A 25,433-nucleotide genomic window follows, 5' to 3' on the forward strand; every position below is an offset into this window, starting at 1 on the left:
GACAAATTACAATTTTATTTGTGACGTTTACAACTAGCTCCGTATGTGTAGAAGTGGATTGTCTTCACAATTCCCCAGCTGTCTATATCCTAATGCACTACATGTGTTCTTTCCTTCAGAGCTTCAGTGACAACCACTAAATCTTCCATTGCTACTGAGTATACCCAGTAGATGTTTTTGGTGAACAGGTCAAAGACGGCAAAGAATTGGAAGACACAGTAAAAATGCTTTTCAGTATTTCACTTTTTACAGAACCTGGTTACTATGTGACTGAAAGTGTAAAAGTTGGGCTTATGCTAAAGGGAAGTTCAAATCAATTTATAAATATTTGTTAACCGATTACTATATGGAATTGATTACCATTTTAACCAACTATCAATGCTTTGTGGAAGACATAAGGAGTCATAAAACAATCCACATTACAGGTAAATGTAAAACATAATTAAGAAGGCAAACTATAAACATATAAAAAGGAAAATATCAAGAAGAGAGCAGTGTACATGTAAGAGAAACTAAAGGGGGGGTGCCTGGGTGGCACAGTCAGTTAAGCAGCAAACTTTTGGTTTCAGCTCAGGTCATGATCTCAGGGTCCTGGGATCGAGCCCCACAATGGGCTCTGCACTCAGTGAGGAGTCTGCTGGAGATTTTTTCTCCCTCTCCCTCTGCCCCTCCCCCTGCTCATGCTCTCTTTCTCTAAATAAATAAAATATTTTTAAAAAAGAAAGAAACTAAAGGAATGAGAACATTCCATTGGGGCTCTTGAACGTCCTTGTCGTTCCCCCCCCCCACCGCCCCCGGCTGTCCTCCCTCCTCCTTCTTGCATAAGACTTGGCTCGTAACTGCTCCTCTCTACCATTCCTGATAAAATCCAAATTGCCCAAACAGTGGCTGCTCATCTGCAAGAACCATTCCTCCCTTTTCAAGAACCATTCTTAATCAACTATTTCTGAAATGAGCTGAACTCCAGCTGCGCTCCTCTTGCTACAGCCCTACGTGGCATTCCACCCTCCTTCCCCAAGTTTGGAGTCTCCTTCAGAGTCTTCTTATGACTGCTATTTCCAAATAAAGTCTTCTGCACATGGCTCTCTGTTGTTTTTTTTTTTTCCTTCTAAGACGGTATTTTAGGTAGTAAATTCTATAACAGATTAAGAAGGACAAGGTTTTTTACGTTGGGTAATTGGAGAAGATTAGAAAAGGCAGGCCTTCAAAGGAAAGCCTTAAAGGATTTGTATGATTCAGAAGGATAAGGATAGATAGTAGGGATAGACGGATCATATATCCAAGGAGGATAGAAATACACCATGCAAATTTCTCTGACTGGCCAGATTCACATTTAAGAGCGAGAGCAAAATAAAGGCATTTTCAGACATGCTAGGGCTCAAAGCTTACCACCCAGATTACTTTTCTGAAAGAATGACTTGAGTAGGTACTCCGATAAAACAAAGATATAGGAAATAAAATTAGGGATGCAAGAAATCATAATGACCAATTATAATGAATACCTTTATAGTTAAATCTAACTAATTGCTGATGTACAATGTTTTCATGTTTTAGAGACAATAATACTGGACTAGAACAGATTGTATCCCTTTGCCTCTAACAGTGGTAATAGTGAGGAAGGAGCTTGGAGAGCTAGGCTGGGGCTTCATTGTGACTGGCCTTACAAACTTGTGCAAGTCTTTTCTATTGTTAAAAACAATTTCCTCTGAACCTGATACCTCAAACTACTGTATTTCTTCTTCTATTTGTTAGTTAATAACACACTGGCTCCATTCTTTACTGTTTATTTGCAACAAGCTTCCATCATCTTCCTTTACTGCAAATGCTCTTGGATTCCTAATTTCAAACCTCAGTGATCTTTCTCAGTTTGTGCCTTCTTTCTCTCTTCGTGGAACAGTGCTGACTACACTTGTCTTCTTGAAACTTTCCTTTTGCTCAGCTTCTACAACCAGATTTTCTCCTACTTCCTCTGTCTCTATGGCATCCTCTTTTTTAGTCCCACTTCCTAAACTTAGGCACACTGGGAAGTTATGTTCTCAGTTCTCCTCTCTTCTAAGTTCTCTTGCCCTTCTGTTTATTCCATCTATATCTCTGGCCCTACCCCTTCTCAGACAGAGTCCAACATTTCCAACTGCCATGTGGATGTCCTCCTGTTCATATTTTAACACACTGAAATGAAACACACCTTTTGTCTGAAACATGATCTTCCCAATTCTGTCTTTAGAGTCATTATTCTCCCATTATAAGACAAAAAACCTGACAGTAGTTTCTCAAACCTCTCTTTCCTTTGTCTACCAAATATAGTCATCAAGTCCTATCAATTTTCCTCCCCAATATTTCTTGTCCCCTTTTTCTTTTTAAGATTCTTATTTTTAAGTAATCTCTACACCCAACATGGGGCTTGAACCTACAACCTTGAGGTCAAGAATCACATGCTCCATTGACTAAGCCAGCCAGGCGCCCCTTGTTCTTTTCTTTTTATTCCTCCCGCTTCCAGCCTAGCTCAAGCTCTCATTACTTGCCTAGAATATTGCAAAAGTATCAATTTATACCCATCATCTGATTTTAAAGCTCTTCATATCTAAGACCCAAATCAGCTTTCCAGCCTTAATTCTGAAACATCTTACATTTCAATTAAACTACAATTCTTTCTGTGACCCAGTAAGGTTCTGCCTTTTTCCTTTCTGTGCTTTTGTTCTCTTCTTTCCTTTCCCTTTATTTTGAACCATGACTTTGAGTGAGTCAACAATCTTCTTCCTAACTATTAAGTACCATCTTTGGAGAAGTAAGAGGATTAAAAACAAATAAAATAGGGGCACCTGAGTGGCTCAGTCGGTTGGGCGTCTGCCTTTGGCTCAGGTCATGATCCCAGAGTCCTGGGATCGATCCCCGCATCAGGCTCCCTGCTCAGCAAGGGAGCCCGCTTCTCCCTCTCCCTCTGCCTGCCGTTCCCCCTGCTTGTGCTCCCTCTCTCTCTCTCTCTCTGTCAAATAAATAAATAAAATCTTAAAAAAAAACAAATAAAATATAAGTTCCTCTCATGTATTCATTTGGTGAATTTTACACCAAACACATCTAGAGAAGTGAAACTTTTTAAATAAAAAGTGATTTGAAAACTTTACCAACAACTGATTTCCCTGTGGCTTTTCTCATTATTGCTGGTTTAGGGGATGATTATACAAATGATATATTTTACACTTTCTTTGTAGTAACATTACTACATCACACTATTATGCTAGCAACTTATTTAAATAAAAAGGTTACAAAGTATTTTCTGTATCAATGAAGATAATCTTTCCTCCTGAATAGCCACCTGCTCCTGGAAGTTGAGCTGTCACTAGGAAGCAATTAAAAAAATGAAATAATATTAATAGAAATGAATAAATTTTGTACAAGTAAATATATAAATTAACATAGGATTTATGTTGGTTGCAACTCTTTCGTCAATCTGGCAAAAAGTCATGATCCTTTAGTTTCTAAACAGCATATTATATTTTTATATTACTAACCAGTGGTAAAACCATAAGTATTCCACCAGCATGGTAATTCAACAAAGAATGTCAATATATCTCAAATTTTTAGTTCTCCTAAAGAATAGAATTTATTACTTTCTTCCTATAAGAAACAATCACAAATATAATTTATGCTTTATAACTCATTTAAGTAACCTTTCAATTAATGCATGTCAAATTTTAAAATGCATTTTCATTATAAGTATTATTAAATAACACTAAAGAATTTCTTTATATTAGGTTCATGTATTATTTCATTTATTTTTCAAAACAACCCTAAATTTGGCACTATCATTATTCCTATTTTACTGATGGGGAAAATTAGAAAGGTGAAGCAACTTGTCCAAGGTCATACAGTTATTAATAGTAGAGCCAAGACTGGAGCTAGGTATTTTGATTCCAGAATCTGCTTCTTAATTGCGTGCCCATGCTCCTTCTGCTTAGGTCAAAGAAATGCACAGTAACACCTTTGTACAAAAGGAGGTATTTTGTTTATTTTGTTTTAGAAAAATTTATTTTTAAATCTTTCTTAAGGCCAACTTTACTTCATGTAAAGTTAGAGATTCTAGGTCTCAACTGATTTTGTGACATTCTTGTCGATAGAATATAGAAAAGCTGGAATGGGTAAAATGGACAGTGAGGGCCTCTCCCCACCAACAACACAACACTACATTCATATACCCATTCACTTCCTCCTTGTTTCCATTCAGGTGTTCCGAGTGTAGCACATATAACATTACCTCAAGCATCACACATTCAAAGACTGGCTTTGGTATTTGTGTAACCATGGGCAGTTTAGTTTCCTTGTAAATTTCAGATTACATGAGATTATATAAAGTACCAAGTACAAAGTAAATTAGTAAGTGATTGCCATGATTATTATCGTTATTGTGGTTGTTATGTATCCTTACCACAGAGGGTATGAGAGAGCTGGGTTTTTCCAGTACGAAATTCTGTGAAATATAGAAAAAACCAAAGCCACATAGTTAATTTCTAGATATTTTCATAAAGAATGAAATATAGTCTCAGAGTATGATTTTCTTTCCAACTGTCAAATCTTACACATAAAGTACCACTGTGTCATGGATGGATCCTGCAATACAAATAACAGTAGTAAAAATAACTTTTTAAAGGTATCTGTTCACAGAACTGTCCTTCAGAAAAAATTTATTTAAACCAAGTTTTCCTTAGGAGTAGTCATTGTGAGATAATAGAAAAGAGGACATGGAGGCTCCACACCTCTTCCCTTATACCTTTTTCTACTCATCTTTTCCCGCTAAATGTTCATCTGTATCCTTTGTCATATCCTTTAATAAACTGGTAAACATGAGTAAGTGTTTCCCTGAGTCCTGTGAGCTGCTTTAACAAATCAATCAAACCCAAGGAAGGGGACATTGGAATTTTGGACCTACAGCCGGTTGGTCAGAAGCACTGGTAATAACCTGGGCTTGTAACTGGCATCTGAAGGCAGGGGACAGGTAGGGGGATTGTTATGGGACTGAGCCCTTACTTAGCCTGTGGAATCTGATGCTACCTCTGGGTATAGTGTCAGAATTGACTTGAATTCTTGGATACCCTGCAGGTGTCCAAGAATTGCTTGTTGTTGTGGGGGGAAACGTCCATATATTTGGTGACCAGAAGTGTCAGAAGTGAAGTGTTTGTGTGAGTAGTAAAAGAGACTCACAGGAAAAAAATATACAGTAGGAAAGAACTGGGTTTTCCTTTTATGGGGAAAAAAATACTGAGCTTTTTCATCTTAGTCATATAAATGAAAGTTTAAAACCCTACTACAAGGAAGGAGAGCCTAGGGTTGTCCCATTGCACTGAGATCCTCAAAGGAAAGCTGAAGTAGTCTCAGACTGGTGGCATGCCCTACCTCCCAACAAAAGCAAATTCTCTCTGGAGAAAAACTTCCCCATTCACCAGTTTAGGTCCAGTGAGCTCCCATAGATCAAAATCAGGCAATAAGCTCACAAATATCAATAAGTACACAAGAGAGTAAGCCACTAAGCCTGACAGTCAACAGAAATAATAAAAACCAGATTTATTTCTCTATGTCAACAGAAACATCAACAACAACAACAAAAAACAGACTAGTTCCCCAAGGATTGCAGATACTAGAATTGCAGGCACAGCATATAAAACAGCTATGAATGAATTGTTATGAAGAAAAACAGAGGGGTGCCTGGGTGGCTCAGTTGGTTGAGTGGCTGCCTTTGGCCCAGGTCATGGTCTCAGGGTAGTGGGATTGAGCCCCGCATTGGGTCGGGTTCCCTGCTCAGCGGGGTGCCTGCTTCTCCCTCTCCCTCTGCCACTCCCCCTACTTGTGCTCTCTCACCCTCTCTGTCAAATAAATAAATAAAATCTTAAAAAAAAAAAAAAAAGAAAAATAGAAGATAGAATCAGGGAAGAAAAAATCTACTATGTTTCATGGAACATGCATATCCTAGAAATAAGATTGGTCTCATTATCCAACTACCTTCTGAAGGAATGAGAAAAAGAAAATTCTCTTTTCTTCTATGGAAGTCAGAGATAAAAAGACGACAAATGCCAACAAGGCCTCTCTGTTAATGTTGGAATGTATTTTTTTTAAAGATTTTATTTATTTATTTAATAGAGAAACACAGTGAGAGAGGGAACATAAGCAGGGGGAGTGGGAGAGGGAGAAGCAGGCTTCCCGCTGAGCAGGGAGACCGATGCGGGGCTCGATCCCAGGATTCTGGGATCATGACCTGAGCCCAAGGCAGATGCTTAACGACTAAGCCACCCAGGCGCCCGTTGGAATGTATTTTAAGCCCAGAATGATCCTATATTATAATTGATATTTCAACATAAGTTTCAAAGTAGATATACAATGTACTATTGGTTGTTTTTTTATTATATATGTATGTGTGTATATATAATTTTTTTCATATAACAAAATATTAAGTTTCCACCTACCTCCAAAAGCTTCTGTGATTGCCATGCTTTCAATTCCACCTCCTAGCAACTTACTGGAAATAGAAAGTAAGCATTAGTAAAAGAAACAGAAATAGAGAGATCAAGAAAGGAGAAAGTGTACCATTTGTGGCATATCTATCTATCCACCATGAACAGGAATTCTTGGCAGAACAAATGACACTCTACCTCTTTAGACCACAGATTCTGCTGTATATGGGCAGGATGGATCAACAAAACAACATATAAACCCTGCTGTCCTTGCTCTTACTTCGGGGTACCAATAGGAAACGTGCTATATAGACTTAAGTCTCATTATTCTTTAGAACTGAATTGGAGCTTGAACAAATGGTCTTAGTTATTAACTGGGTTGTTCATGTTGTGCTTGGGACTATGTTTCTAAAAGTCAACTGAATATACATTCAGTGGGAGAATAGACAATGAACAGTAATAGGTAAGTAAATAAGTAAAATATGTAGTATGTCAGATATTATTAAATGGTATGAATAAAAATTAGATCCAGAAAGGAGATAAGAAGTGCAGAGGATGAAGGCAGGGAGTTTATTTATTTTATTTTATTTTATTATTGGGAGTTTAAATATTTAAATAAAGTGACCAGAGAAACCTCACTGAGAAGTGGACATTTTAGCAAAGATCTGAAAGAGATGACAGCAAGCCATGTAGATATAGGAGGAAAATGTGTTGCAGGCAGAGGAAATGGTAAGTGCAAAGGCCCTGAGGCAGGAGTGTATCTGGCATGTTCTAGGAATAGCAAAGAAGTCAGTGTGGTTGGTGCATAGCAAACTGAGAAAAGAATAAAGGATGAGATTAGATTAGAGAGGATTTTGGCTTTTGCTCTGAGATGATGAGTCATTAGAATAGTTTTGGGCAGAGAAATGTCATTATTTGACCTAAGTTTGTTGTTGTTTTTTCTTTTTCTAAGAGAGAGTGGGGGGAGGGGCAGAGGGAGAGAATCCCAAGCAGACTCCCCACTGAGCACGGAGCCTGAGAACAAGCTCAATCCCATTACCCAGAGATCATGACCTGGGCCAAAAACAAGAGTTGGATGCTCAACAAACTGAGCCACCCAGGGCCCCTGACCTAAGTTGTAAAGGGATCATTCTGGCTCCTGTGTGAAGAATAAACAGTAGGGGCAAGGTCTGAAAAAGAGAGAAGCTAGAAGTTATAATACTCCAGAGGAGATGTTAATAGGTAATTTAAATGAGTAAGGTAACAGTGGAGGAGGTAGTGGAGAATTAATTGAATTCATTATTTCCTCTTTTTTTTTCTAAACACACATATATACACACTTAGGAAAAATATATAAACATTATAGTGGAAAGTTTCGAACATAAACTAAAGTGGACAAAAACAGTATAATAATGAGCCATCATGTACCTCTCACTTAGCTTCAACAATTATCAACTATGAACTCATGGTCAATCTTTTTTCATATAAACCTCCAACTACTTCCCTCCCTTTTCATATTATTTTAAGCAGATGCTGGACAACATATCATTTCATCCTAAATATTTCAATAGGTATCCCTAGAAGATGAATACTCTTATTTTAAAGATAATCATATTATCATTATTACCTAAAAAAGTAGTAATTCCTTAATATCAACTATATAGTAAGTGTTCAATTTTCCAACTGTCTCATATATATCTTATTTTTTAATACTGTGCTTGAACCAGGATCCAAATAAAATCCACATATTGGGGATTAGGTAATATGTCTTTTAAATCTCTTTTAATCTCTAGGTCAACACTGACTTCATCTGTTTTTTGATTCCTAATAATTTATTTGTTGAAGAAACTGAGTGGTTTGTCGTTGATGGTAGAGCAGACAGGATTCCTTAATGAGTAAGAGTTAGGGTGTGAGAGGAAAAAAAACAAAGTGCCAAGATGACACCAAGGTTTTAGTTCTGAGGATCAGAAAAGAGGCAGATCTGAGATGAGGGACGCTTTGGGAGCTGCAGATCTGGGACAGATAACAGAAGTTTGGATTTGGACCTATGAAGTCTGAACTGCCTGATAGACATCCAATTGGATGCAATATTTGACTATGAAATCCTTTTTTCGTGGAATATCTTGTGAGGACAGGGTTTTGAGGACTATTTTGTGGAAATACTGCTTTTGTTCAAATTGCTCTTGGTCACTCATCTAACCTACAACTAGTAATTCTGCCTAGTAAGGTGGGGGGGGAACCCACAATTTAGACAACTTGCATTAGGAAGATGATAACTATGTCTCAGGAATCATGAGATAGTAAATAAAAAGGGAAGTTAAAGCTGCTCTTGCTAAAGAGCAAAAAAACCACTGGATTATTTCTTCTAAAATATTCAACCTAAATGACTGATTTTTAAGTAAAGCCAAAAGTGAAATGGAATTTCCTTTATCAACAAGAAGAAAAGGAAATGAAAAGTTAAACTGATTTTCAAGATGGTTTTTAAAATACAGGCTGATTCAGAAACTACTTATATTTTGGGTCTGAATTTTTTGTAACAAATTTAATCCTGCTTCTACAAATCGTCTGGAATTTGTTTGCTTCAGTAGACCTTCAGAAAGAAAAAAAACTACTACTTCAGAAAAAGAAGCTATTTCTAACAAACTCAAGAAAAGAGATACAATATTCCCAAGATTGTGTCTAGTGGTTGTAAAAAATATGAGATACACACTCAAATTCCTGGCTCCCAGTGGTGATATGGAAAACCATCTTTCTCTTCTCACTATACTCAAAGGCAGTCAAGAATCCTGGTTCCTACAGAAAGACAAAAGGAAAGGTTCAAAGGGGTGTAAGATGATGGTTTTATTTCAAATGCTGCCCAAAATTCTCTATTTGATTATTAGAGTCATCATTTGATATGAGCTACAGTTCATTTGTCTTTGAAGGCAGCACGAGATCATGGTTAAGAAAACAGGCTCTGGAGCTACCCTATCTAGGTTCAAAATAAGTCTGTAATCTACTTACTAGTCGTATGATTTGGGGTAAACTACTTAATCTTGCTGTACTTCAATTTCCTCTTTTGGGTCAAATCAGGATAAGAATAGTGTCTCTCTCGTAGGGTAGCTGTAAAGTTTAAATGAGGTATATTTATGGCATAAAGCAAAATGGTATTTTACCAAATGATTCCATCGATTTCATTGAACAGCATCACTTTCCCCTAGCTCTGGAAGTTTCAAGGAGCACAGAAATTCCAGTGTTTACTATTCATGAGACAATGTATTGCAATGGTAGAAATACTACTTATTTGACAAATCAATGAACTACAGCTGATGCAGTAGTATATCTAGTGAGAACAAGCCCTGATGTGCTCTAATGACATGGTCTAATGTATTTCCCTTAAAAAAAAAAAAAAAAAAGATTTTATTTGAGATAGAAAGAGAGAGCACATGAGCACGAACAGTGGGGAGGGACAGAGGAAGAGGGAGAAGCAGGCTCTCTACTGAGCAGGGAGCCTGATTTGGGACTCAATTCCAGGACCCTGGGATCATGACCTGAGCCAAAGGCAGATGCTTAACCAACTGAGCCACCTGGGTGCCCCTAATGTATTTCCCTTTTTGTTTTAAACTATGACAGTGGTTCTCAAACTTTGGAGAACTTGACAGGGGGTTAAGAAAGCCCAGGTGGGGGCACATGGGTGGCTCAGTCGGTTGAGTGACTCTTGATTTTGGCTCAGGTCATGATCTCCGGGTTGTGGGATCAAGCCCCATGTCGGGCTCCACGCTGGGCATGGAGCCTACTTGGGATTCTCTCTCTCCCTCTTCCTCTGCCCCTCCCCCATCCTCTAAAATAAATAAATAAATAAAATGTTTAAATTCAGAACTCTTAAGAAAAAAAAAAGAAACACCCCAGGCCCTATCCTATTTCAATGAGTCTGGGCCTATGTGCTCTTTATTAGCCACTCCAGGTCATTCTGATACACACCAATGTTTGGAACCACTGTACTATGAAATTAACCTCTATCTCTCTCTTTTTTCTCTTTCTCTCTCCCCCTCCATCCATCCCTCCCTCTCACTCTCTCTCAATCTCTTTCTAAGAATAAACAGCTTTACTTAAGAAAGGATGCAGACTCTGGGTATAGTAGTGGATGCTTGAGAAGGAGAGGGATTCTTTTCTTTGATAATGGGATTTAGTTTGCAAAGAAAATAAGACCAATGCCTATGAGCTATAAATTGGCAGTTTTGCAAACTCTGGGTACTTCTCTAGGGCAATTGTGGATTTGGCCTGTGAGTATATTGCCTGAGTTTACTCAGAAGTTAGAGCAACTGAGCTGGGTTCAGAGCAGTTCAGCGAGGTCCTCTCCAAGTTCAGGACCATACTGCCAATGTCATCACTCAACTGCTTCTGGGGAAGGAAATCAAATGGCTGTCAGTAAAGAGAGCTTCTAGGACTTGCTGGGAATGAGACCCTTACATACATATGTAGACATGGAGAGACTTGTTCTGCAAAGAGAGAGACTTGGTGCCTATCATTCTGCACATTACTGTTGCCAGAGCTAGTGCCTCCATTGGCCCCCAAAAGTTTAACACAAAAGCTTGAGTCAAAGGCATATGTTTTTGCTTGGAGCCTCTCAGCTGCATGGGCCACTCACAGTCTGTGGGCCAGCTACAAGGTGTGAGTTCAGCTCAGCTTTAGCGCATCTGCCTCAGTGAGCATATTCTTCGTCATATTTATCTCGACTGTACACATGTAGACCCACACTGTTAGTTTATTTCTTTTTTTTTAATTTTTTTTTTTAAAGATTTTATTTATTTATTTGCGAGAGAGAGAATGAGAGACAGAGAGCACGAGAGGGAGGAGGGTCAGAGGGAGAAGCAGACTCCCCGCTGAGCAGGGAGCCCGATGCGGGACTCGATCCCGGGACTCCAGGATCATGACCTGAGCCGAAGGCAGTCGCTTAACCGACTGAGCCACCCAGGCGCCCTTTTGGTTTATTTCTAACCCAATGCTCTCTTACCAATTGGCCTATACCAGGAGAGGGCAACTTCTTTGGTGCTGAGTGCTTTGCAACAACGAAAGATACAATATTTGAGGAGACAAAGCAAAAATAAGGAGGAGTTAAAGCAGAGAAACAGAAAGGGAGAAAAATTAATATAAAAGGAGACCAAAAAAAAGTTTTGGTAAAAATAATTACCTTTATAGTGTTCAAGTCTCTTAACACCTGTCTCAATCTGTCAGAAATTAATTGTTGTTGCTTTGAAACTGAAGTGATAAAAAGTTAACATGAGGATTATAACAGATTGTGATCTCTAGAAATTCAGAGTTCCCACAGTAGTTTCTGGTGTTCATGACAAGTCTCTAGCACTCAATGAGAAAGGCTACAGAGACTCATAGGGCCCTTCTAAGCTAAAACAACAAAGAATTGATTTTGCTTACAATAAGTTTGTTGGCTGCTTCTTTAATCTTGTCCACTTTTGCTTCTGAGAGCCCTTTGACATTGCACAGTGCTCTTCTCGTTGTCATCTGTATCCCTTTGATGGTACAGATTCCTACTGACTTCAGTTTCTTAATGTCAGCCACATTCTGTAAATAAAAGAATGGGTGCAGCAGATTGATAAAATGCCAGCCTGCAAGGCTCCCATACTATGTCATGTGCTTTTGTGTCCATCTCCTTCCACCACGATGCCAATTTTATACAAGCAGCCAGGTGGAACCCACCCACCATGTAGCCAAATGTTCTGGAAATATCTGAGTAGAACATACCCAGCACGCTGCCAAATGTTCTGGCTGTGCCCTGATTTCCCAAGAATGTTAGTGAGACCATGGCAATGTAACAAGGAATTCAAAAGAAAAGTCTGTTGGTGGAAAAGCTAGCAAATTTATCACACGTTCACCCCCTCAGTTCATCTCTTTCCTTCTAGAGAACTTCATTATGAATATGTTCTTTTAAAATTAAATTTTTTTCCCTCTACCCTTGGGGAATGCAAATAACTACATCACCAAAGGACCAGGATTTTCTCTTGCTCCTATTTTCTAAATCCAACCGAAAGAGATTAAATGTGAGGACTTCAAAAGATAATGTCAGAGAAGTTTTACTATCAGTGAACTGCTATTGAAAGTCATCTACTTACTCAAAGTCCAGTATCAGTCAACATCATTTACTCTAATCACCTGCCACAGAACTGAATTTTCTGTTGATGAAGACAGAGGTAGGTAGCTCTGAATACCTCAGTTGGACCAGTGGTTCTTGACTAGGGGCAGTTTTGCCCCCTTAGGACACTTGACAATGTCTGGAGAAATTTTTGGTTGTCATAACTAAGAGGGGTGCTACTGGCATATAATAAGTGGTCAGGAGCCAGGGATGCTGTTAAACACCCTACAAATCCACAGGACAGCCCCCCCCAACTAAGAATTGCCCAGTCCCAAATGTCAATAGGGTCAAGGCTGAGGAACCCTGAACTGAACAATTTCATACTGAAAAATTACTTACATTGAAAATTGAAAAAATACTTACAATTCCATGTTTTTGTAACAGGTCAATGTCTTGAAACAAAGATTCCTGAAGGAGATGGAACAGAAAAAAAATGGAGCTTTGATTCTTCATATCCAATTGTATCATATCTTTTAAAGAGTTAATTCAATATTATGAGTCACTCCAAAATGCCTCAAATTCCACTTCTCTAGACAGATCGAGTTATGATCAATAAAGTTTTTTCAAAAACATTGTTACAGAGCGCCTGGGTGGCTCAGTTGGTTGAGCGACTGCCTTCGGCTCAGGTCATGATCCTGGAGTCCCGGGATCGAGTCCCACATCGGGCTCCCTGCTCGGCGGGGAGTCTGCTTCTCCCTCTGACCCTCCCCCCTCTCATGTGCTCTCTCTCTCATTCTCTCTCTCTCTCAAATAAATAAATAAAATATTTAAAAAAAAACAAACAAAAACAAACAAACAAAAAAACATTGTTACATACTTAGAAGATGCACCAACACTGAAAGGGCTGGGAAGCCCAACATTTTTGTCATGTCCTGTCCAGATTTTTAAGACCTTAACCCAAAGGAGTGGAACAACATTTAACCTTTTAAAAAAATATGTTTTCTCAACTTTCTGCCCCACCAGACTTTGAACTCCTTCCTCTGCTATTCAGTACCAGCACGCATTGATACCATTACGGCTGTACCAGTTGTTAGGTTATTAAAATACTTTCATGCTAGTTGCTAAGTAGCTAATCTTAGCACCCCTTGCCAAACAAGTTGTTACATATTTGTAATATTGCCTCTCTCTAGAACTATGCTTTCTTTCCACTCTCAGTTTCTAAAAATAATAGCAAACAGAGAAGGAACTTCATTTTTGTGGAATGACTGAACGTCCACCCATATTTCAACATTCTAGCCGTACCTCTTCATCTTGGAATCCTGGTTCTTCCAGCACAACTTGATCCTCCTTCATCTTGAAAGGTGAGCAGCAGAAAAATAATCACTTCTGGGAAAATAAGAAATATTATTTAAGAAGTATAGATCATATAGTACAAAACCCTTTGCCCAGAGACTTCCTTGAGCAATTAGAGAAACATTTAGTTTAGAATGACTGAGCTGGCCTATCTTCTTTTTGCTGGGCACGGGACATTATTTCTTTCATGGGTGTATGTATGTGAGGGTGGGGACTTAGTTTCTATTCCTTTTCCTGAAAATTGGTTACCTTTTCTCATCTTTTGATTTCCTATAGCACAGATATCATGACTGTCTGTTTTCTTGGAATGCTATTTAGCATTGCATGTTGCAGTTTAACCTTTCATGTTTATGTTAACAACACCTCACGAATTTTGACGTCATGTCATTCTTCCTGCATCTTCCCTGGCTCCTAGAACTTAGTCTACCCTTAATCAATAGATTTTATTTTTCTCATATATGATGAATGCCTTCCTGCTTCCCAATTATGAATGGGCTCTCTTGCAACATATCTCTTTGTTTCATAAAACATTAGATCTATTTTGTTTTATAATATTTACTAGTCTCTAAATTTTTTTAAGGTTTAAAATTATGGTAGATACCCAATATTATGATAACATGAGGGCCAATAAGCAGATAAATGGAGCCTTTAACATTGTAGTAGTTGTTTTAAGATCTCAGGAATCCACAAGGCATGACTGTAGAATAAAATGTGGTCCAAGTTATCAGTTTTCTTGGTTTATTGACTTTTCTTGCTTCCTACCAAAGTCACGGTTGGGGCCTGGCAGAAGGGAACTAAGGTAGAGGTATGATTGCTATCACCTAATTCCGCTAAACAGCAAAATATCTGAGGCAAAGAGGAGACAATGTGAATGGGATCTTCGGGAATATTGTCCCCCAGACAGGTAATCATATATAGGACTACCTCAAATTCTACATTGACTGTTCTCATTGAAGAAAAAAATCGTTCATGTCTTCTCGCCTTGATAAAAAGAAAGATAGCCATGGATGGATGGAAGAGCTGGATCCTAAAGTAGGCTCCCTGACACCTCGGTTTCAGGGGTCGTCGCTGGGGAGCCTGGTCCATGTCCCCCGCGCCGCCATTGGCATTTTCGGACACCCGGTTCCCTCCTAACGAGGCCGAGGAGGCCGCATGAAGACTTAGGTCCGCCTTGCTTTAAAATAATGCTGCTGGAAGTCCCTCGGGATCACTGAGATTTCCTCCCGGGGGTGGGGACAGAACGCATAAAGTCACTAGCCCAGGGCCCAGCGACGACGACCAAGCACCACCCAAGAAAAGAACCCTTGGGTTTCCCCTCACATTCTTCACACGCTTGCCGTTTTTGCCACAAACCCCGCTCGTACCTACAGTCTCCCCGAGGTTTTCAAGGTGACTCCCTTCCGCCCCCCGCCCGGGGTTTCCCGTCCTCAGGGATTCTGACTCCGAACCAGAACGCTGAGACTGGCAGCCCTCGCGTCACTGACCAGGAGGTTTGGCGCCAACGGACAAGAGTTTGGGCGCGTATCCAGCGTGGGCGGGGCCGGGCGATGGCCGAGGGGGCGTGCCCGCAGGGGGCGGGGCGGAGAGTTAGTGGGCGTGTCCACGGGGGCAGGACAGGGTGGGGCTGAGACTAAGACCGGGCGGAGATAAGAGGGCGGGCCCACATTGGGCGGGGCATGGGGCGGGGCGGGGCCCCGGTGGGCGGGGCCTCGGTGGGGTAGGTATGGGGGAGGAGGAGCTAGGAGCAGAGTCTACACGAGCCTCGCGGGATGGCTCGCTGGGGTGAGGGAGGGAATCTGAGGCGGAGGAAATGGAGGAGGGGCTGTGATACCAGGGGAGGCTGGGGGCCTCCCTTGAGCTGAGGGAGATGCTGAAGTCGGGGAGAAGACTCCAAGGTGGGGGCACGGAGGAGAAGCGTGGAAATCAGGGGGCACTGAGGTGGGTGCTGAGGTGAAGACAGGCTGCTGTGAGAAAGAAGGCCCTAAGGTGGGGGTTGTTCCGAAATGGAGAGAGGCCGCTGGGAAAGGGTCATGAGGTGGAAAACCAAGGCGGGGAGGGGTGCTCAGTGGAGGTGGCTGACGTGGCGGCGGGTGCTGCGCAAAACGCTTATCTTGTTCGGCCCCCTCGGGTCGGGAGGTCGAATATGGGATCTTCGCTAACACCTCAGCGTTCCTAATTTCTCTCTTCTCTGTGACTCTCATACCATCAGCTGCTCTCTAGTCTGTGAGTGAGGCACCCAGGGCCCATTCAGGATGGAGAGTAATTTTTCTGCGTCTTAACTTGAAATTTTAAATAGGCAACAGAAGCCAAACATATTTTGGTCCAGCTTTTAAATAGAAATTTGGGGCCCGCCTTCTTGCCAGCACAGCCGTCTCTGGCAGCGTCATCTTGCTCCCCTTAAATGGAGACTGACTGTTGATGAGAGTCATGAAACATTTGAAAGAGCATCTGTTGAGGTGGAGGCTATGATGAGTGTCTGTGCAAACAGTTCTTTGAGTTCAAGACCTAGTACAGGACGACCCTTTTTCTTCAGTGTCTGAATCACTTTGCTGGAATAAATAGCAAAAAAAAAAAAAAAATCCCACAATAGCAGTTGGCATTTTGTAGGCCATTTTCCCCCCAGAGTGGATTGTTTAAAAAGCCAACAAATATCTGCTGTAGCTCCTTCAAAATTTTATTTTCCAGAAGCATCGTCTATCCTTTAAGTTTAAATGGAAATCAGTGCCCAGTCTGGGGATGAACTGGGTAGAGATGATAGGCCTTCACGTTGAGACCGCACCTAAAATAACTGTAGTAACTTCTTTTTTTTTTTTTTCCAAAGATTTTATTTATTTGACAGAGAGAGACAGTGAGAGAGGGAACACAAGCAGAGGGAGTAGGAGAGGAGAAGCAGGCTCCCTGCTGATCCCCAGGACCCTGGGATCATGACCTGAGCCAAAGGCAGATGCTTAACGACTGAGCCACTCAAGCGCCCCCTGTAGTAACTTCTGAGCAACTTGTGAGGTGAGGACATCAAGTGTATGAAGAGCTGCAAAGAGCACAGCAAGACGATTTAGGGAAATATAACATATGTAGTTTGGTGTAGTGACAGCTGGGAGAGAGAAATGTTCATAATATTTGAAGGTTGTGTGCACTACACTTAAAGAAACAGAAATGAGCTTGGTAACGACAAATTCATAAAATGAGGATAAAAATTGTTTGGATATGATATTGATGGTTATATGCAACTTAAAAAAATTTTTTTAAACCAAAAACTGGGGGTAGTTAAAAAGTATACTTGAAGACTTTTCCACTCAAATCAGGACCAAAAAAAAAAAGGACTAGTCTTTCATATCATAGAAAAATTTTGAATATGATGATGGTGGTATTTCAAATCAGTGGGAAAATGATGAATTCAGTAAATGGTGTTGGAACAACTAGGTAGCCATCTGGAAGAAAAATAAAATTGGAACCATACTTCACACCTTATACCAAGATAAATTCCAGATGGATCAAGAGATTAAATCTGAATGTAATAATAAAAGTGCTAGAAGAAAACGAGACAATTTTTCATTATCCCAGAATAAGAAAAATCTTTTTAAATATGACACAAAACTCAGAAGCCATAAGAGACTTATAAAAACGACTACATTAAAAAAAAAAAAACTGTGTTGCAAAATGCTACTTTCCTATTTTAGATAGAGAGTATGGGGAGCCAGAGCTTTTATATCAATTAGTAACTAATTAGTAATTATGTCAAATAGCTTTCCCAATTTCTCAAATTCTTCGGTGAGTCCACAAATTCTCTACAAAATTAAAAAAAAAAATTGTATCATTTTTATGGTATTCTAAAAACAACAAAACCAGGCAGTGGGATTACCTGATTTAAACCATTACACTTTACTGCCCCTCTGTGGACAACCACCTTATAATCAAGTAAAGGCATATGATCCCAACTGTCTGCAGTTGGGTTTCCTCAAACTGGTGCCTGTGGATACATATTCTTGGAGTTTCAAGAACTCAGATATGAAAAATGCTTTAGTACAGAACTTAAGAATGAAAGATCATCGGGCGCCTGAGTGGCTCAGTCGTTAAGCGTCTGCCTTCGGCTCAGGTCATGATCCCGGGGTCCTGGGATCCAGCCCCACATCGGGCTCCCTGCTCAGCAGGAAGCTTGCTTCTCCCTCTCCCACTCCCCCTGCTTGTGTTCCCTCTCTCGCTGTCTCTCTCTCTGTCAAATAAATAAAATCTTAAAAAAAAAAAAAAAAGCATGAATGAAAGATCATCACACAAAAAAGAATTTCACTGGGTATCTCCCCTTAAACATTTAATTCATTCAAAAGATGTTTACTGAATCCCTACTATTTGTCAGACACTGTGCTAGGTGTTAGGTACTAGGGATTCAACAACCAACAAGATACAAACCCTAATGGGGGCTGTAGATTGGTATGTATATAGGCAATTGCAGTGAGACACACACACACATACACACACACTCACCCCCCCCCCCCCACACACACACCAGTCATTTGGGGGCTTTCTCATTTATTTAGATTGCCAAATTTGAAAAATTTCTGACTTCAGCACATAGCTGCCCAGAGAGGCATGCCCCTGACAGGTTATTTAACCAACATTTACTAAATACAGCTTGATGGGTCAACTGGGTGGCTCAGGTCATAATCCCAGGGTCCTGGGATCAAGCCCCACATCAGGTTCCCTGCTTAGTGGGGAGTCTGCTTCTCTCCCACTCCTCCTGCTTGTGTTCTCTCTCTCTCAAATAAAATAAAACCTTTAAAAACAAACACAGCTTGATCCCAGCTCTCCGCTGGATAAGGACATGAAGAAAGGTCTCTGCCCTTCAGGAGCCATGAGTCTAGTAGGGAAGATAGACACCGAAACATAATCACAGAGGCTTATTTAGGGAACTGCAAGTGGTTCTGCTGGGGTGGAAGATGCTAAGGAGAAAGCAGCTCTCAGAAGTGCAGGAGAGAAGCTGAAGGTAACATCTGATGACAGCCAACAATTATAGCACTTCCTCCTTTCCACAGATTAATGGCAACCACTCATCACAAAGACACCATGAGATAGGAACTATTATTACCACTATTTACAGATGGGGGGACTGAGGGACCACAGGGTTAAGTAACTTGCTTGAGGCTCACAGTCTGGCTCCAGCATCCATGCTCTTAACCAATATACTAAACCAGTATACGGCAGACCCTGTATATTCATATGTGATTTTCTTTTCCATTTATAGAAGTATGGTTCCAGCACACATAGTGGCATCTAAACCAGGCTTCAGAGTACAGTTCAGCCAGTTACTAGCTGTGTTGTCTTGGAGAAATTATTTAACCTCTGTGCCTCAATTTCCTCATCTGGAAACCAATAATAATAGTACTGAGTTGTTGTGAGAATTAAATGGGTTAATACACACAAAGTATTTGGGCTGCTGTGTGAATAATGGGCTGAAGGAGGCAAGAGAGAGACCAAGGAGTAATCCTAGGAGAAAATTGTGTAAGTCAAAGCCAGGGGTGGCCTCAGCCAAGAGAGGCCTCTTGAAAATGGGGAAAATTGTACCTCACTCACAGAGCTATAGTGAGAAGACAATAAAATAATGTGCAAATATGCTTAAATGTGTTTAGTTCAGGGGCATCTGGCTACTTTCCTGGCTCAGTCGGTGGAGCGAGTGACTCTTGATCCTGGCTGTGAGTTCAAGCCCCACATTCGATGTAGAGATTTCTTAAAAATAAAATCTTAAAAAAAAAAAGTGTTTAGGGGCGCCTGGGTGGCTCAGTTGGTTAAGCGACTGCCTTCGGCTCAGGTCATGATCCTGGAGTCCCGGGATCGAGTCCCACATCAGGCTCCCTGCTTGGTAGGGAGTCTGCTTCTCCCTCTGACCCTCTCATGCTCTCTCTATCTCATTCTCTCTCTCAAATAAATAAATAAAATCTTAAAAAAAAAAAAAAGTGTTTAGTTCATAGTAAAAACCTTGAATTAGTTTATTATGCATAACTTCTAATATATACAAAAGTAATACAATATTTTCAGAACCCAGCTTCAACAACTTTCAACACATGGACAACCTTATTTCACTTATATCTCCATCCACTTACTCCTTCTCATATCATTTTGAAGCAAATTCCATACATCATATAATTCTGTGAATATTTCAGTATGTATCTCTAAAAGATAAGGACTCTTTTTAAAAACATAACCATAATGCCATTAGTACACTTAAAAATTAATAACTTTTAAAATCAAATATACAGGCAGCATTCAAATATTCAATTGTCTCATCAATGCCATCTATTTTTTTTTTTTTTAAGATTTTATTTATTTGACACAGAGAGAGCACACAAGCAGGAGGAGTGGGAGAGGGAGAAGCAGGCTCCCCATTGAGCAGGGAGCCCGACGTGGGGCTCTATCCCAGGACCCTGGGATCATGACCTGAGCCAAAGGCAGACGCTTAACCGACTGAGCCACCCAGGCGCCCCAATGCCATCTATTTTTTTAGTTTGTTTCAACTGGGATCAAAAAATGTCTACATGTAGCAACTGGTTGATGCTTTTTGACCCTCTTTTGAAAAATCTATAGATTTCCTTCTTTTTCCCTTGTGACTTATTTGTTTAAAAAAAATGGAGTCATTTTTTAAAAGATTTTATTTATTTGTTTGAGAGAGAGAGGGAAAATACCGGGGGGTGGGGGGGAGAACAGAGGGAGAAGCAGACTCCCCGCTGAGCAGGGAGCCTGACTCCACTCAGGGCTCATCCCAGGACTCTGGGATCATGACCTGAGCCAAAGGCAGATGCTTAACTGACTGAGCCATGCAGGCGCCCCAAAAATGGAGTCATTTTTCAAAATGGAGTTTTCCAGAGCCTGGATTTTGCTGACTCCATCCTGGTGTGATATGCTCTCTGTCCTCTATATTTCCTATTACTGTAGCTGGATGTAGAGTCTAGATCAGATCCGAGTTTGGTTATTAGGTAACGATTATTTTATAGGTGGTCTACCATTAGGAGGCATTTAATGACTTTTTATCTTTTGGGGATGTTAGCAGCTGCTACTGATCAACCTAGATTAGTTCATTAGGGGTCACAAAATAGTAATATTTTAATTCTATTGTTCCTTTTTAATTTATTAAGTGGAATACTTCTAAAAGAGAAACTTCCCCTCATCTACTGTTTACCTGGTAATAAGGTTTGTATGGAAATGGCATGATAAATGCTGATTTTTCCCTTTATTTACCAGGTTTCATAATAATGAATTGGTTCCCTAGTATCTTTCAATGGTGATGAGTTAATCTTTTCAAAGCAATAATATGGGCAACCCTCTAGGGTCCCCTCCCTCTTCGGGAGCCTTGTACTATCACTTTACCATCGCTCAATGAACCTTGCTTTGCTGCCCACCAAATAAATAAATAAATAAACAAACAAACAAATAAAGCGATAATATGAATGTATAAGTGAAAATGTATTTGATGTGCTTCAATCCATGGCAATTATTATTATTACAATGTTTAAATTGTCCCAACCTTTTTTTTTTTTTTTTTAAAGTAAGCTCCACGCCCAATGTGGGGTTTGAACTCATGACCCTGAGATCAAGAGTCGCATACTCTACTGCCTGAGCCAGCCAGGTACCCCTAAATTATCCCATCTTTAGCCAATGAGATCCCAAGTTGGCTCCTGACTTTTTCTGGCCGGACTCTATCTCTAGTAGCTTTTTTGTTGTCTAGTGTAGCAAGAGCCTGTGTGTTCATCTCATGACTTCCCTGCCCTAGACCACTAACCAGACATTTCTTCAAGGATCCCTGAATCCTTTTAGTGCAAATAGTATTTCAAGACACAGTCTGGGGCATTGCTACTGCAGTCTTTATTTCTAGGTCATTTCAATGGATGGACTTAGGAAATAGGTTTTTTGTTTCTGTTTTAAATAGCTTGAGGTGTAAGTAACATACAAGAGAGTGCACATACTTAAATGTGTCTACACCTGAGAACCTTTCATCACAATGAAGAGAGTGAACATATCCATCACCCCAAAAGTTTCTTCAGGCTTTTTTTTTTTTTTTTTTTTTTTTTTATAGATTTTATTTATATATTTGACAGAGAGAGACACAGCGAGAGAGGGAACACAAGCAGGGGGAATGCGAGAGGGAGAAGCAGGCTTCCTGACGAGCAGGGATCCCGATGTGGGGCTCGATCCCAGGACCCTGGGATCATGACCTGAGCCGAAGGCAGACGCTTAACGACTGAGCCACCCAGGCGCCCCATCTTCAGGCTTTTTTGTAACCCCTTCCATTCTCTCCTCCCCTCCCCTCTCTTGACATCCCTCCTCTCGGTTACTCAGGCAACTGGTTTTTTTTTAAACATAATACACATCCTTAATTCATCATCAGTTCAAAATCAGGACAGTAGGATTTTAACTTCATCTCTTCTAGTTTAATGTCTGAATTTCCTTTCTCCAATGGTGAGGATGCTGGTTCTCAGCAACACGGGGAATGACAGAATTGGAGTATTACACAATTATTTATTTGTTTTATCCATTATAGTAAATGCTTCTTAAATATTAGTTCCCTGCAGTGCTCTACCCCCTTCCCCTTATAAAGGGCAAAGTATTCTTCACCATAATTTTCCCTTCTAATATTTACAAAGCACAGAGATAGGTCTTTTCATCTTGAACTCCTGAGAGGCCTACGGTTAGGAGTCCTCAGTAATTTCTGGAAGGGGTCTGTGCAGAGATCCTGGCCCCAAGCTGTGCAAAGGATTTTCCTGAAAGACAGCAATGCAGTTTGCCCTGGGTCCAGAAAACCAGGAGACCTTCTTCTGGGTGGGGGCTAGTAGAAACAGATAGGTTGACAGGCCATTACATCCACTATGGTAACTGCCACCATGATGGAGGGGCATGAAAGGCTGTGGGAGCGTATAGGAGGGGTCCATGTGCCAACTTTGCTGGTGGTGTATCAGGGAAGGCTTCCTGACGGACAGGATGTCTATGTGGGGTCCTGAAGGAGCAGCAGGAATGAGTTGATGTTGGGATTTTTAGGTACAGAAGCAGCAACAGGCGAAAGGCCCAGAAATAGGAGAGAGTATGGCTCCTTAGAGAAAATGTAAATAAAGAGCTAACTGTAATTTGAATAGTGGGAAGGGAAGGCGTGAGAAAGCCCTGGTTATCTCATATGGCGCCTTGCACATGGCAAGTGCTCCGTACGTCCTGGTTTCAGGAGGAGTATATTTATTAACAGCAATGACAACAACAATAGCTGGTAGCAATGACCAAGTGAAATACCCTGTGCCAGGAACTTCGCATAAATTACCTCATTTAATGATCACAACACTACTGCTAGGCAGGCATTCCCTTTCTGCATTCAAGAAAACAAGTTCAGAAAAAGTTCAGCTACTAGGCCTAAAGTCATACAACTATTTTGAGGAAGGGTAGAGGCTCAAGCCCTGAATTTTCTGGGGCCAAAGCTTGAACTTCTTCCTTATCACCCTTCCCCCACCCCTTTCCCGGGACTATTCAAGTGAATATACATATCTGTGGGAGACACTGGAGATCCCAAGAATGCACTTATTTTCTTCTTGGTTCAGGCAAATAGCCATCTGCTTACTTTCTTCCCACTTGGCATTGCCAGGCAGACTGCTCTAACACAGACCAGGTCACTCCCTAGTGCCCTGAGGTCCGAGGGATAAAAGCCACCCCCATCAGCCCAGCTTCTTCCACATACTGGCCCCCATACCTCTGAGTCTCAGGGAAGCCACTTTCCATTTGGTTTTTCTTGGATTCCACACAGATTTCTAGCAAAGCATTAATGTATTTATTGGCGTCTACATCCTTTCCCCTCTTCCAGACTGTGTGCGCCTTGAGGCCAGGGACTGCGGCTTTGTTCATCTCTGTATCCTCAGGGACTGCTGCAGGCATGGTAGAAAATAGACATCTAGAAGGCTTGCTCAACCCCTCCAAGCCCCAGTGTCCTCCCAGGAGAAATGGAGGTGACAATACTCACCTTGTGGGGAGCCACTAGGAGGGTGAACCAAGATAATGTCTAAGCAGGACTTACCAGAGTACTCAGCACATCTGAAGTACTCAATAAACGTCTCAGAAGTACTCAATAAACGTCTCCTATGATTACGATTACCTGTTATATAATAATATGAAATCTTCCATAATATTACTACTAATAAGCCTATTTAAGGAAGAGGACAGAGCAATGAATACTTATTAAAGTGAAATTAATTAGTTGTTTTCTTCTTCCATTCTGAAATATTAGAATGTCAGAAACAATAGTATTTATAAGCCCCTCTTAACCTGAGAGATTCCATAGCCCAAACCAGTGGGGTGAAAACCATGCCGCTATATTCCAGTTTCAGTGGCTGTTTCTCTAATCAAAGGAAAAAATAAATTGATAAAACTTTTCTTCGTATTAAGTTTACTTCTTAACACTTCCCTTAAAAGTAGGCTGTAGGGCAGGCCCTAGAGTCTGGCTGCTGGTTTCAAATCCTGGCTTTTCTGTCTGCCGAAGGCGAGAGCTTGGCAGTAGTCATTAAACCTCTCTGAGCCTCAGCTGCCTCAGTTATAAAATGAGGACAACACCCCATATCTTACAGGAGTGCTGTGGGGATTAAGGCATACAAAGACCACGCTTAGAACAGAGTAAGGACCTGGCCAGCACGACTCTGTTAGGTGCCCTTGCTTAAAGTGATAAAACGAATGAATAAGTAAAAGTTCTAATGAAGAAAAAAAATTAATCTGTAAAAAGTTGTAATTTCTTAACATATTATATGTTACTTTAAGATACCAAAGTTTGCAGATATACTGAAGATCCATATTTTATGCTACTCAATAGTCCTTTATTTGGGTGCCAGAATTTAAAGCGGTGATATTTTTATGGGCTTCTGCAAAGAGCACCACGACTTCTGGATGTCTTGTCCCCAACACATGGGAGAATCAGGGCTCTGAGCTCAGGAAAACGCCTTGCCAGCCTCTTCCTCCACCCCAGAGCAGTAATCCTGTAAAACAATGGCTAGATGGTTTCTCCAAATTGGGTCTGCCCCAAACTTCCCAGTTCAGACTGGTCCAATGTACAGTTGACCTATAAGGAACCTGGGCCTCGACTCAAGCGAGCCTCAGCTGCCTCCTTTTAAAAACAGGAAAAATAAAATTTACCTAGACTTGAATGGAACAATGGAATATTCCTAGCCTAGGGCCAAGACGACTTCCCTCAATTCCCCTTCCAGCATTTGTAATAGGAGGAACAGGCCTGCTCTTCTTCAGGCTCTGAAAAGTCTGGGGTCGCCAGTCCTTAGTGATTTCTGAAAGAAGTGTCTGGGGAGACATTTTTGGATCCTGGCTGTGCCCTCTCTTAATGTGAAACTCATAGGGACGCCTGGGTGGCTCAGTCGGTTAATTGTCTGCCTTTGGCTCAGGTCATGATCCCGGGTTCCTGGGATGGAGTCCCACATCGGGCTCCCTGCTCAGCAGGGAGTCTGCTTCTCCCTCTGCCCCTCCCCCTGTTTGTGCTCTCTCTCTCTCCCTCTCAAATAAATAAATAAAATCTTTTTAAAAAATGTGAAACTCTTGGAGCTTGGAGGCTCTTCCCTACAGGTAAGAATTTGTGTGTT

The 25,433-nt window shown here is 40.8% G+C and overlaps 2 protein-coding genes across 4 annotated transcripts in view; both read right to left on the reverse strand.

Moving 5' to 3' along the window:
• Nucleotides 1-16,141, reverse strand: part of DMC1 (DNA meiotic recombinase 1) — a 37,905-nt gene extending 21,764 nt beyond the window's left edge. The window contains exons 1-8 of one of the 3 annotated variants that reach the window (XM_078076631.1): nucleotides 15,953-16,141; nucleotides 13,789-13,875; nucleotides 12,910-12,954; nucleotides 11,832-11,978; nucleotides 9,130-9,212; nucleotides 6,453-6,505; nucleotides 4,424-4,465; nucleotides 3,265-3,331 (exon numbers count right to left, since the gene is read on the reverse strand). In XM_078076631.1, the coding sequence (XP_077932757.1) occupies nucleotides 3,265-3,331; nucleotides 4,424-4,465; nucleotides 6,453-6,505; nucleotides 9,130-9,212; nucleotides 11,832-11,978; nucleotides 12,910-12,954; nucleotides 13,789-13,839 (488 nt within the window). In that variant the 5' untranslated portion in view covers nucleotides 13,840-13,875; nucleotides 15,953-16,141. Of the gene's footprint in view, nucleotides 1-3,264; nucleotides 3,338-4,423; nucleotides 4,466-6,452; nucleotides 6,506-9,129; nucleotides 9,213-11,831; nucleotides 11,979-12,909; nucleotides 12,955-13,788; nucleotides 13,876-15,952 lie in introns of all 3 variants that reach the window. The other 2 variants (XM_078076630.1, XM_078076632.1) reach the window with 2 other exon arrangements.
• Nucleotides 16,142-24,648: 8,507 nt separating this feature from the next.
• FAM227A (family with sequence similarity 227 member A) overlaps nucleotides 24,649-25,433 on the reverse strand; it is a 73,145-nt gene continuing 72,360 nt past the window's right edge. The window contains exon 18 of the mRNA XM_078076635.1: nucleotides 24,649-24,821. The gene's annotated coding sequence lies outside the window, so the exon portion shown is untranslated. The remainder of the gene's footprint in view (nucleotides 24,822-25,433) is intronic.

The sequence above is a fragment of the Halichoerus grypus genome, chromosome 6, assembly GCF_964656455.1.
Source record: "Halichoerus grypus chromosome 6, mHalGry1.hap1.1, whole genome shotgun sequence".
NCBI classification, from domain to species: Eukaryota; Metazoa; Chordata; class Mammalia; order Carnivora; family Phocidae; genus Halichoerus; species Halichoerus grypus.